This window comes from Myotis nattereri, assembly GCF_964212035.1.
Source record: "Myotis nattereri genome assembly, chromosome: 3".
NCBI lineage: Eukaryota > Metazoa > Chordata > Mammalia > Chiroptera > Vespertilionidae > Myotis > Myotis nattereri.
Window position 1 is genome coordinate 198,322,554 of NC_138077.1, and position 13,480 is coordinate 198,336,033.

A 13,480-nucleotide genomic window follows, 5' to 3' on the forward strand; every position below is an offset into this window, starting at 1 on the left:
CAAGTTTATCAATGCAAGTTTCACTTTTGGCCATGGTATATTTACTTACATAAAGAGAAAAGCCCAGAAAACCAGTAGCAAGGAGGAAAAGCAGCATTACAGGACTGATTGAGAAAACAGAATATCAGCTCCTGCATACTATAGAGAGACCTCTTAGATGACATAACAAGAAAAAAAGGAAGCGACGAGATATTGTAGACATGGTCTGTGTTTGATTTGGGGGTGGGGGGGTGGGGGAAAAGAAACACAAATTCTATACCTCTCCAGGCCGAATCTTGATAAAAAAGCTGCTACGTTTATAAGAAATCTTCAGCACTTTGGGCCAAGGAAAGCGGTTAATTCTCAGCTTATCTTTGTAAACCAGAAGGCCACTAGAGCAGACACCTAGGATGATGTCCACTCCCTCCAAGTCCTGAAAAAGAGAAGTATTAGCATTTCAGTCTTGAGCAAAGTGCTTAACACACTGCTGACTATTACTAGAGAATCTGAAGATATCAACAACCAAAAAGAGTTACAAAGCATACCATGAATAATAAAGCTTAACCTAACATAATAATCCATGGGACTATTCGGTCTATGTAAAAATGTCATTACTCTGCCACATTAAAAACCCCCACAATGTTATTACCTATCACAAATATCTTTAAAATGTCCAAATCAGACACAGTAATTCTATTTCTGTAATTTGTTCCAAGAAAATAATTCAAATCACAGAAAATGCTTTATACATGAAAATATTCAGAATGTTGTAAGAGTGAAAAATTGGATATAACCTAAGTACCCAACCTCCAGGGTTAAATTATTGCCCATTCTTTGGTGAAATATAATGTGACCATTAAAATAGTTACATAGATGCCCTGATGGGTTTGGCTCAGTGGATAGAGCGTCGGCCTGCAGACTGAAGGGTCCCAGGTTCGATTCCGGCCAAGGGCATGTACCTTGGTTGTGGGCACATCCCCAGTAGGGCCTAAACCAGCAGTTGGATATGCCCCGAGGGGTCCCGGATTGGAGAGGGTGCAGGCTGGGCTGAGGGCCCTCCCCACCCCCATCCACCCCATGCACTGGGCCTCTAGTCTATATATATAAAAGCCTAAGCGACCAGCCAACTGGTAGCTATGATGTGCACTGACCACCAGGGGGCAGAGGCTAAACACAGGAGCAGAAACGACAGGCATAGAAACGTGGAACAGACTGATGAATCTGAGGGAAGAGGGGGTAGAAAGAGATTAACCAAAGATCTTATATGCATACTAGAGGCCCAGTGCACAAATGCACAGCAGGGATCAGGCCAAAACTGGCTCTCCGGAATCCCCCGAGGGGGTCTGGGATTGCAAGAGGGCGCAGGCCAGGACGAGGGACCCCACCAGTACACAAATCCATGCACTGGGCCTCTAGTATACCAATAAACACTTCCAACAATTATTTTTTTAAAACATATATTTATTGATTTCAGAGAGGAAGAGAGAGAGCGAGAGAGAGAGAGAGAGAGCGAGAGAGAGAGAGAGAGAAAGAGAGAGAGAGAGAGAGAGAGAGAGAGAGAGAGAGAGAGACATCAAGGTAGAGAGAATCATTGATTGGCTGCCTCCTGCAGCCCCCCTATTGGAGATTGAAACTGCAAACCAGGCATGTGCCCTCACTGGGAATTGAACTGCGACCTCCTGGTTCATAAGTCAACACTCAACCACTGAGCAACACTAGCCAGGCTTTTTTTTTTTTTTTATGATAAAGTGGTCATCCTTTCAAAAATCATGATAAGGAGTTAACTTTATTACTATATAAATTTAATGTGAGAGAATTGTAGGTTCTTATAATTATTATGTTAAGTATATTAAATTATAAATATTATCCCCAAGTCAAGAAAGAATAGTCAGATAAAACATAGTCACATTTACATGCCTCTTTTCTTAGAGAAAAATTTAAAAATTAGATGTTAATCATCTATATGTCTGTAACTCAAGGAAACTAAATTTCACCTGAGTTAATTTCTACAGATGATTACTTATTTAGATAAGTAATCAAAACCTAGAGTCAAAGGTTTCTTGACTACTTCTTTTCCTCAATTGGGTATAGAAAAACATATTAGTGCCTACATGTGTACGTGCAAGCACAATCGAGAAGCAGAAATTATATGACTCCAATTCAACGACTACGTAACTGAGAATTTCCCAGAAGATGTCCTCTTAAGTTCTTAAAGCCTGTAGGTACAACAATATCTCTCAATTATACATTCTGAAGAAACAATTTGCTTTACAACATTTGGGAAAGGAACTTGTTACCTGACTCCTCTATTCATTCCAGATAATTACTGAATCAATAGCCAGCCTCCAGCAGGAATTAAGAGCAAAACCAAACAATTTTAGTTTTGGAAATATAGCTATTCTAATGTTACTCATCTTCCTACCATCTACTTTACATTTTCACAGATTACATAGATTCAAAGTTATAGTGCCCAGCCCAAAACAATCTGGAACAACATATTTAGAAAAACCATTAACATGCAATGAAATTGTAATAGAATTAATCTAACTTAAGGAAGAGACTTCAGATATCAGATATTCACATTGGGAGAAGCTTGAAAGGTCACTTTAGTTCAATCACTCAAGTGACTGTACTGCCTACGATGGGGTACCTCTAACAATAGAAAGCTCACTATCTTATGAGGTAGTCCATCCCTTCTTTGAATAGCTTTGACTGTTAGACAGTTTGTCAAACTATGCTGAACAGAATTTCCCTGTAGTTTACTTTACTGGCTCTAGTTTTATATCTTGGAGTCATAGTAAAATCTCTATTTCACACACCAATTCTTTAAATATACGAAGACAGATATTATGTCTTCCCAACTTTCTCTTCTGTGGGCCAAGTATTCCTATTCCTTTGCTTGTTTCTCATTGGACCTAGTTGTTGTTTTTTTTAAATATATTTTATTGATTTTTTTTACAGAGAGGAAGGGAGAGAGATATAGAGAGTTAGAAACATCAATGAGAGAGAAACATCGATCAGCTGCCTCCTGCACACCCCCCCACTGGGGATGTGCCTGCAAACAAGGTACATGCCCTTGACCGGAATCGAACCTGGGACCCTCCAGTCCACAGGCCGATGCTCTATCCACCGAGCCAAACCAGCTAGGGCTGGACCTAGTTTTGAGTCCTCTCTTCGTGCATCCTAGTTAAGTTCTTCTATGAAACTCTGATTATCCCTTGAGCCCTTTCCTTCACAAACTCCTCAACCTCCCAGCCAGTAGCTGAAGATGAGAGAAGTCAAGCATCTGCCCTTAAAGTATTCATTCTATTAGGTTGTATTAAACAGAACTAGGATTAGAGCTCAAGTTTCCAATATCATAACCTAGTGGTTCTCAAATGAGCCACTAGTGTTCATGCCATGTGCACTAAAATCACCTGGACAGATTGATTAAGCAGATTGCTGGGTTCTGCCCACAAAGTTTCTTATTCAGTAATTCTGGGATGGGGCCTGGAGTGTGCATTTCTAACAAGTTCCTCAATATGCTAAATGCTGGTTCAGAGATCACACTTTGAGAACTACTACCTTAGGCCAATGGTTCTCAGATTGTGATGTTTAATAAATCTAGAAATTTAGCCTTTTCTCCAAAATAATTCAGTAAATCTTGGAGGAGTTTGGGAATCGGCATAGTTAGTAAATGCTACAAGTGATTCGGATATATGTGACATTGGCTGTGAAACATACATGGATGCCACTCAACATTTTCAAATATATCTGTATTTTAGGAAAACAATTTTTGTTGCTCTAGATGTTATATATTTTGATGGCTTGGATGTGAAACTTGAATTCTGATGGTGGAATTACAAAGGGACAATTCATTTCAATACTTGATACACTTGATTGACTCAATTGATAGACTTAAAAGTCTAACAAGAATTCGTCTCTCTTTAGAGGAGAAACCAAGATGGCGGGGCATAGGTAAACACCAGAGATTGCTGCCTCGCACAACCACTTCAAAAATACAACTAAAAGATGGAACAGACATCACCCAGAACCACAGGAAGGCTGGCTGAGTGGAAATTCTACAACTAGATGGAAAGAGAAAAGCATACCGAGACTCAGAGGAGGTGCAGTGCAGAAGTAAAATACAAAGGTGCGGAGGTGCATGTGGAGAGGGTTGGCGGCTGAGGGTGCGGTTGTCGTTTTCAATCGGGAGGGAGTCTCAGGCTCTGAGCTCCAGTTCCCGGCGAGTCTCTGGGGACCCAGCCTCATATGGGAGAAACGAGACTGTCTGGCATCAATGGAACTCGAGGGCAGCTTTCTCTTGGAGGCACTCGCAGCGATTGCCAGGACCTCTGAAGGCAGGACTGAGAGCAGCCATATTGCTCGCTCTGCCTGTCCTGCTGATCCCCTGGGACCCCGCCCTGCCCAAGCCCTGCACAAAGGCTTTTGCATATGAAAGGCCCGGCCCTTTGTAATCTGAAAATTACTTAACAAACTGCAGCTTCCCCAAGGCCCCAGGGCAACTTGCATTGCTTTGCAGCTAGCTGGCTTCTGCTGGATAGCCTCAGGCAGAGGCTAGATTAGCACCTCCTTAGATCCAAGAGCCAGTGTACCCAGTGGTCAGAGTGGGACCATCCAATTACAACTCCTCAGATCCATAAGGGACACACTCAGGGGGAAGACTCAGTGAGCACCAAAGCCCCACTGAAGCAAGTCTTGCCCCATAAGGGTGTCTTCAGCACAGAAGTTCTCCCACTGTAGACACAGCTGATTCTCACAGCCAACTAGCCTGGAGGTCAAATCCTCCCAGTGTTACCTACAACAATCAAGGCTTAACTACAACAAAACTGTTCACAAAGCCCACAGGGGGTGCACCAAGAGTGTCTACCTCAGGTAATTGGGGAGGCTGAGCCACTGGGCCGTATAGGACACTTAGCACAGAAAGCCACTCTATCGACACAGCGAAGCATAAAAAATGCGGAGACAAAGAAACAGGACACAAATGACAGAAATGGAGGAAAGGAAACTACTGGATATAGAGTTTAAAACCACACTTTTAAGGTTTTTCAAGAATTTTCTAGAAACCACCAATAAACTTAATGAGACCCTCATGAAATCTAATGAGATCCTAGATGTTGTGATAAAGGACCAACTAGAAATTAAGCATACACTGACTGAAATAAAGAATATTATACAGACACCCAACAGCAGACCAGAGGATCGCAAGAATCAAGTCAAAGATTTGAAATACGAAGAAGCAAAAAACACCCAATTGGAAAAGCAAAATGAAAAAAGAATCCAAAAATATGAAGATAGTGTAAGGAGCCTTTGGGACAGCTTCAAGCGTACCAACATCTGAATTATAGGGGTGCCAGAAGAAGAGAGAGGGCAAGTTATTGAAAACCTATTTAAAGAAATAATGACAGAAAACTTCCCCTACCTGGTGAAAGAAATAGACTTACAAGTCCAGAAAGCTCAGAGAACCCCAAACAAAAGGAATCCAAAGAGGACCACACCAAGACACATCATAATTAAAATGCCAAGAGCAAAAGACAACGAGAGAATCCTAAAAGCAGCAAGAGAAAGAAATTCAGTTACTTACAAGGGAATACCCATAGGACTGTCAGCTGATTTCTCAACAGAAACTTTGCAGGCCAGAAGAGAGTGGCAAGAAATATTCAAAGTGATGAATGCCAAGAACCTACAACCAAGATTACTTTATCCAGCAAAGCTATCATTCAGAATTGAAGGTCAGATAAAGAGCTTCACAGATAAGGAAAAGCTAAAGGAGTTCATCACCACCAAACCAGTATTATATGAAATGCTGAAAGGTATCCTTTAAGAAGAGGAAGAAGAAGAAGAAGGTAAAGATACAAATTATGAACAACAAATACGCATCTATCAACAAGTGAATCTAAAAATCAAGTGAATAAATAATCTGATGAACAGAATGAACTGGTGATTATAATAGAATCAGGGACATAGAAAGGGAATGGACTGACTATTCTTGGGGGGGGGAAAGGGGTGTGGGAGGTGCGGGAAGAGATTGGACAATAATTGTGAACCTGTGGATGAGGACAGTGGGTGGGGAGTGAGGGCGGAGGGTGGGGTGGGAACTGGCTGGAGGAGAGCTATGGGGGGAAAAAAGAGGAACCAATATAATAATCTGAACAATAAAAATTTAATTAAAAAAAATTCTTCTCTCTTCAGAATGTTTTATAATTATAACCCCAGATAAAGGTTAGTGAGAAGTATTATATGACACAGGTCTGATACATGCATGTTAATAAAGGCCGAAGTTATTACCTTTGCTTTATGAAGGTCAACACCATACATAGACAACTTTTTGGCATTCTCAAGAAATTCCAGGTCAGCTTGAGCTGGAGTCATGGACCTTTGAAAGAATACAAATTTAAAACTCTTTCAGTGTCACAGTGTCAACATTTACAGTAACATTTGTATGATAATTGCATTTTATATAAACGTATATACCAATATGAATGTATAGTTCATAGTTCTGAAAGAAGAATATTATGGAAAATGACTCTTAAAATAAGAGATCTTAGAGCAACAGAAAGTTCACCACAAAGCTATCAGAAAAAAAAAAAAAAAGTTAAAAAAACCCTACTAAACAATTTCCTTAAAGCAGCCTCATCCACCATCAGTTCTGCCCCTTCCTCTCCTCAGTCTTTTTCCCAACACATATAAACTCCTCCCACTAATTTTTCTTGCTAAAGGGGTGACTAAATTAAATCCTCTGAGGGCATGGTACAATTTACAATATCTTCTTAGCTGCTTTTTTCGCTCCATACCCCTGAATTGAGTTACTATGAAAATTAAACAGAAGGGCAGCTGAAGTTACTTAACTGGAGACTCTTAATGGGGACAGGCTTGATGAAAAAAAAAAAAAAAATCTAACAGATGGTGTTCCTGTCCACTGATCTAAACAAAATAAATTGGTTAATAGAAGCATGTAGATAATGGGGCTGCTTTCTCTGTTATTAAGATGTCTTCATTACTAGGCATATAATGAATTTGATTTGTTTGAAAACAATCAGTCTCACTGCTTAAATACCCACTGTGATGGTCTTTCCTTCTCCTTTTTAACTTTCCTTTTTTTCCCCCCAAAAAGATCTCATGAGCAGTTATGTTAAAGAGAAAGATATCACTCCTAGTGCTGCACAATTCAGACCAATAAAATATAACTTCACAGTAACAACAATGCACCCACAACTCCAAAGAAAAATTATGGAAATGCCTGTTTCCCATAAGACTGCCTCAAGCTATACAAAGCAGCAGTGGCCTATTCATTTAACAGGAGGAAAAGTCTCTTTCAAAAACCATCTGTTTTTACCCTCATTAAAAAGAACAAAGGGTTCCTTGGAACAATAACAACAAAATCTCAGGAGAGAGGAGCAGAATTGTTCATGTCACAGCCTCCCTGAATAAACTGCTTTTCACAAGTTCACTATCACACCTGAGTTCTATTTACTAATGGATCCAAAGAAAGGAAAATTCAGACATTTACAAATCTGTATAGTCAAGTCATTAAAAACATATAAAAGTTTTATAGTTTTTCTACCCCACATAAGTTATATACTTTTATAGTTGTAAGAGTCATTTTATGGGTTTTGTAGTTACTATTATCTATGGCTTGAATTTTAGGATTTAAAAAATATGTATATTTTTATTGATTTCAGAGCGAGGGAGAAAGAGACAGAAACGTCAATGATGAGAGAGAAGCATCAATTGACTGCCTCCTGCACGCCCCTACTGAGGATCGAGCGCAGCCAGGGCTTATGCCCTGACCTGAATCAAACCAGTGACCTCTTGGTTCCTGGGTCAACGCTAAATTGCTCAATCGCTGAACCACACCCGGCTGGGCGAATTTTAGGATTTGGAAGCTGGAATGGAGCTTGAAGATTGCAGAGTCCAACACTTTCATTTTGCTGATGAAAAAAAAGGCCCCGAGGGATCACATAGTCATGGGCAAGTTATGACTCCTTGTTTAAGGCAGCAGGATTTAGTTAGGACTCAAGTTATATTTTCTTGAACTGGAATCCTGGCTCCTACGCTGAAAAAGTAGTGACCTGGTATCTTCTTCAATATCTGAACTATAAAATCAAAATCAATATAATAACTACTTTTTTGTCTTTGCTGAATGAATGTGACTGGTAGGACAAAATTAGGTAATGGTTGTGAAACTGCTTTGTAAAATATAAATGTTTATTATTTTTTATTGCAACAGTGATATACCTTATGCAGCTCATAAAAGAGAAATAATTTTGACCACTTGAATTTGAAGACAAATTTTAAAACAGTAAATGAAACAATTATGATAAAATCTTCCCTATACTCACTCCCCTAACTCTAAGGGACTATAATGGGGTCAATCAATTTGAGTACAGATTTAAATTTCAAACTATGTGGTCAAATGCTTTTCTGAGTAAGCATGCTTTAAAACTGTATTATGGGCAGGTAGTAAGAAGAGATCTTTAAATTTGAAGATATAGCCGAAACCGGTTTGGCTCAGTGGATAGAGCGTCAGCCTGCGGACTGAGAGGTCCCGGGTTCGATTCCGGTCAAGGGCATGTACCTGGGTTGCGGGCACATCCCCGGTGGGGGATGTGCAGGAGGCAGCTGGTCGATGTTTCTCTCTCATCGATGTTTCTAACTCTCTCTATCTCTCTCCCTTCCTCTCTGTGAAAAATCAATAAAATATATTAAAAAAAAAAAAAAAAAAAAAGAAGTTTCAAGGTGATTCTTCTTCTGTAAAAAAAAAAAAAAAAAAAAAAAAAAAAAAAATTTGAAGATATAACTTTCCACCCTAACCGGTTTGGCTCAGTGGATAGAGCGTCAGCCTGCGGACTGAAGGGACAAAGGTTCGATTTCGGTCAAGGGCACATGCCTGGGGGGGCATGCAGGAGGCAGCCAATCAATGATTCACTCTCATCATTGATGTTTCTCTCTCTCTCCCTCTTCCCTCCTCTCTGAAATCAATAAAAATATTTTTTTAAAAATAAAATAAAAATAAAGATATAACTTTCCCGTTAGTTTAAAATAATATAATTTAAAAATTTTGAAACACACTTAAACTTAAAAGTTACCTATAATATGAAAACTAATACAAAGTAATGTTGAATGTAAACTGTAATTGAAAAATAAATTTTTAAAACTTACCTATAATCACAAGTAATATTTTCCTGAACCATGAGAGTAAATTGTCAACCTGATGACCCATCACTTCCAAATATTTTAGTATGTAATTCCTACAAACAAGGACATTCTCCTACATAACCTCAATATAGCTGTCAAAACTAAGAAATATTTTCTAAAATATATTGTTATTGATTTCAGAGAGGAAGGGAGAGGAAGAGAGAGAGATAGAAACATCAATGATGACAGAGAATCATCGATTGGCTGCCTCCAGCATACCCCCTACTGGGGATTAAGCCTGCAACCTGAGCATGTGCCCTGACCAGGAATGGAACCGTGACTTCCTGGTTCATAGGTTGACACTCAACCACTGAGCCACACTGGCCAGGCAGGAAACATTAATACATTACTGCCATCTAACCCCCAGACTCCATTCAAGGTTAGCCAGTTTCAAAAATGTTCTGTATAGACACAAGGATCCAGATTAGCATCACAAGTTTCATTTAGTTCATGTCTCTTTAGTCTTCTTCAGTCTGGAACAGTTCCTTAATCTTTGTTTCATAATCTTAACCTTTGGAAGATGAAAGAGAATCATTGATCAGCTGCCTCCTGCACGCCCCCTACCGGGGTTGGAGACCACAACCCAGGCATGTGCCCTTGACCAGAATCAAACCTGGGATCATTTAGTGTGCAGGCGGACACTCTATCCACTGAGCCAAACTGGCTAGAGCCATGGCCATATTCTTCATCCTACTCAGGCTTCAAGACCCTGTATCAGGTACAACCCATATGGGTGCCCTCCACCCGATGCAGGCCTTAGCCCCATGTGGATGCCTTTCTCACTCTGCTTTGCCAACTAACATATGACGGCCCTCTTCATCCTATTTGAGCTGACTTTCCACACCAGGCTGCACACTCATCCCCATGAACACTCTTCCCACCCTGCTTAGGCCTGAATATCGCCAGCCAGACTGCCCTTCTGCACATATGACTATCTTGCTCTGTCCCACCTATTAGTTTTTAAACAAAATTGTTTAAGGAAGCCTTTTCTGATTATAAAAATCACCTATGTTCATCATATAAAATTTGGAAAGTATCATTAGGAACACAGGGAAAAAGTCTCCTATAATCCCACCATCCACAGACATCTGTGCATGCAAATATAACATTTTCTAAATGTAATATCATATATCAAACTTAAAGTATTTTTAACTTAAAATTTTAAAGATCATGGCTTTTCCCAAGACTCTTGAAAGTAATAACAAATTAGCTGGGAAGAGATTAGATACCTCTAAACCATTCAGAGTACTGTCATGAATTTATTAAATACCACCTAATAATTTACTTTTTCAAAGTACTGCCGCCTACGAAGTGCCTAACCAGAAAGCTTTGGCACTGGTTAACTCTTGCTCATTAAAAAGGAAAGTTACAACAAAGTTTCCCTGTATTTATTTTGAGCAAGTGGGGTCAGGATATATAGCCATTCAGTGAGTTCCAGTGTTATGTGACAGACGTTTAATAATGTTTCTTACATCTCTTAATTAAGGACTGTGATTTCAAATAATTAAGGGGGGAAACTGACAAGTCCTAGTATCCATAAATGGAGGGCAATTAATTTTTAAAGCTTGATGTGTTCATGTAAATTTAAAGTGTTAATTATAGCTTCAAAGTCTCTGTCTGGGCAAAGGGCCATTACTAAGAGTTCCATATAAGTGGCTATCTCTGCCTTATCTGAGGAGCAGGGTGGTATTTGCTTGTGCTTTTCCATGCCTAGTACATGCTTCTGCCCAAGCAGAAGTTTCTTTATATTGGTTAAAATGTCATGTGTTTGGACATAATTAAAATCTCCATTTGGCCCTAGATGGTTTGGCTCAGTGGACAGAGCATCAACCTGCGGACTGAAGGGTCCCCAGTTCGATTCCAGCCAAGGGCATGTACCTCGGTGGCAGGCTCAATCCCCGGCCCTCTCACATTGATGTTTCTCTCTCTCTGTCTCCCCCCTCTCTTTCATTCTCTAAAAAAAATCCATGGAAAAAATATCCTCGGGTGAGGATTAACAAAACAAAAAACAAACCTCCTATATATAATCAAATTGGCTTTCTGTTTGTGAGGGTTACATATTGTTCTAAAAAGGAGGAAGTAAATTCCAAGATGACAGACTGCAAAATGTTCTAGTCATGGAGATCCACTATTGCTCAATCTACCCGTGTATTTAACAGAACATCAACTGAACCATATCCATTGCTCCTCAGATCATTTCACCTTCTGGGGTTTAAATTCTGTTAAGTTCCAAAGAGGTGTTCTCCAACCCAAACTCATATTCATCACATAAAATAGGGACAAGAATTATCATTATCCTAGCAAACATCTGAATTCTCACTGTATACTAATCATTATTCTAAGCACTTTACATGAACTTTATGGTTTAATAATCATAAAATTCACATTATCACCCACATTTTTGAGATCAGAAAATTGCAGCTGAGAGCACTTAAGCAACTTTCTAAGAATCACAAAGCTAATAAGGAATGTGTCTGAATTCAAAGTAAGACAGCCTGACTCCAGAGCCCATGCTTCTGTCTTATTACCTAACTCAGTGGTTCTCAAAACTTTTGTACCTCAGGATCCCTTCACTCTCTTAACTATTATTGAGGACTCCAAAAAGCTTTCCTTTATGTCACTGATTTTCAACCAGGTTTAAGCCTAACGTATTTTGTTACTAAAATAACTTGAAATTCTTAAATTTGTCAATCTAAAGGAATCAAATCTCTGGTAAATCAGAAGCAAAGAATTTTTAAAGCATGCAATAGTTGACCTTTTCCCTTACATTGTCAAATTAAAAAAACCACAACAGCCAACACAACTATAGCAGCCCAGTGTTAATGAATCAAAATTACACCTATTTTTTGTGTGCCACAGAATTTGAGTAATTAGTTTATGTGCCATGAGATGAAAAAAGGCTGAAAATTGCTGCTTTATGTGGGTTATTTCTATCAATATTTACTATATTGAAAATTAAAACTAACAAAAAATTTATAATATTTACTAAATCTTTAAATAACACTAAACTCATATTGTAACATAACTTTTTGTGTGAAAAATAACAATACTTTCTAAAAAGATAGCAAAAAAGGACATTGTTTTACATATTTACAAATTTTTAAAATGTCTGGCTTAGGTTAGATTCTCTTATCCACTTCTGAATTCAATTTGTTGTAATAAGTTGACTTTGTTATAATATATGAATGTTATCTCACAAAGACACATAGTTATAAAAGGAAGGATTAATTATTTTAAATATTCTTTGATAGTACACCCAAACCCAACAATGGCAGTTTCTTAAAGGTTAGTTGCAATACGAAATCTGAAAATATATCAATGCATTTTTACACAGTGTTATTTTGATCTATCTTGCATTTTAAATGGACCTTTTTTATCCACGCATGATTTATATCACGAACTTCATATCTGAAAAATATTGGTTCACTGAGTAATAATGCACGTTTTCCAAATGTTGACATATTTCAGTGTATGATATATTAAAAAATCACATTCATTAAAATCACAACTTCATCAGAAAAGCCTTTAAATATTTGTAACTTGTCAAGATCATGGTGGCAAATACAAGTTTTCCAAAATTCCAATTTTCACTTGAAAGCTTGAATTTTATCATTTTATCAGCAACAAATACTGTCAGTTGCTTACTAATCCTAAATGTACTGGCTCTCTTCACTTTTAAGAAAATGTCTTCAAAATAACCAAGTCTGAATAATCATAGTCATTTAAAAAAATATGTTTTTATTGATTTCAGAGAAGAAGGGAGAGGGAGAGATAGAAACATCAATGATGAGAGAGAATCACTGATTGGCTGCCTCCTGCACACTCCTACTGGGGATAAAGCCCACAACCTAGGCATGTGCCCTTGACTGGAATTGAACCTGGGACCCTTCAGTCTGCAGGCCAACGCTCTATCCACTGAGCAAAACTAGTCAGGGCCATAGTCATTTTTTCAAGTAAAAACAGTGTTCATAAAAAAGGTGACCAGCCCGGTCCGGTTTGGTCAGTGGTTAGCATGTCAGAACTTGGGCGAAAGGGTTGTGGATTTGATTCCCGGTCAAGGACACATACCTCGGTTGCATATTTGATCCCAGCCCAGTTAGTTGGGGCACATGCAGGAGGCAACCAGTCAATGTGTCTCTTGCATTGATTGATCTTTCTCTCTCTCTCTCTCTCTCTCTCCCCGCTCCCTCCCTCTCTTCCTTCCTCCCTCCTCCCTCTTCCCTCTTTTGCGCTCTCTCTCTAAAGATCAATGGAAAAAATATCCTCAGGTGAAGATTTAAAAAAAGTGGCTAATTCAGCTCAC

The 13,480-nt window shown here is 38.9% G+C and overlaps 1 protein-coding gene across 2 annotated transcripts in view; it reads right to left on the minus strand.

The window, feature by feature from the left end:
* Positions 1-13,480, minus strand: part of EPB41 (erythrocyte membrane protein band 4.1) — a 164,156-nt gene that overhangs the window by 60,050 nt on the left and 90,626 nt on the right. For both annotated transcript variants that reach the window (XM_081087827.1, XM_081087828.1), the window contains exons 8-9: positions 6,268-6,355; positions 260-412 (exon numbers count right to left, since the gene is read on the minus strand). In XM_081087827.1, the coding sequence (XP_080943953.1) occupies positions 260-412; positions 6,268-6,355 (241 nt within the window). The remainder of the gene's footprint in view (positions 1-259; positions 413-6,267; positions 6,356-13,480) is intronic.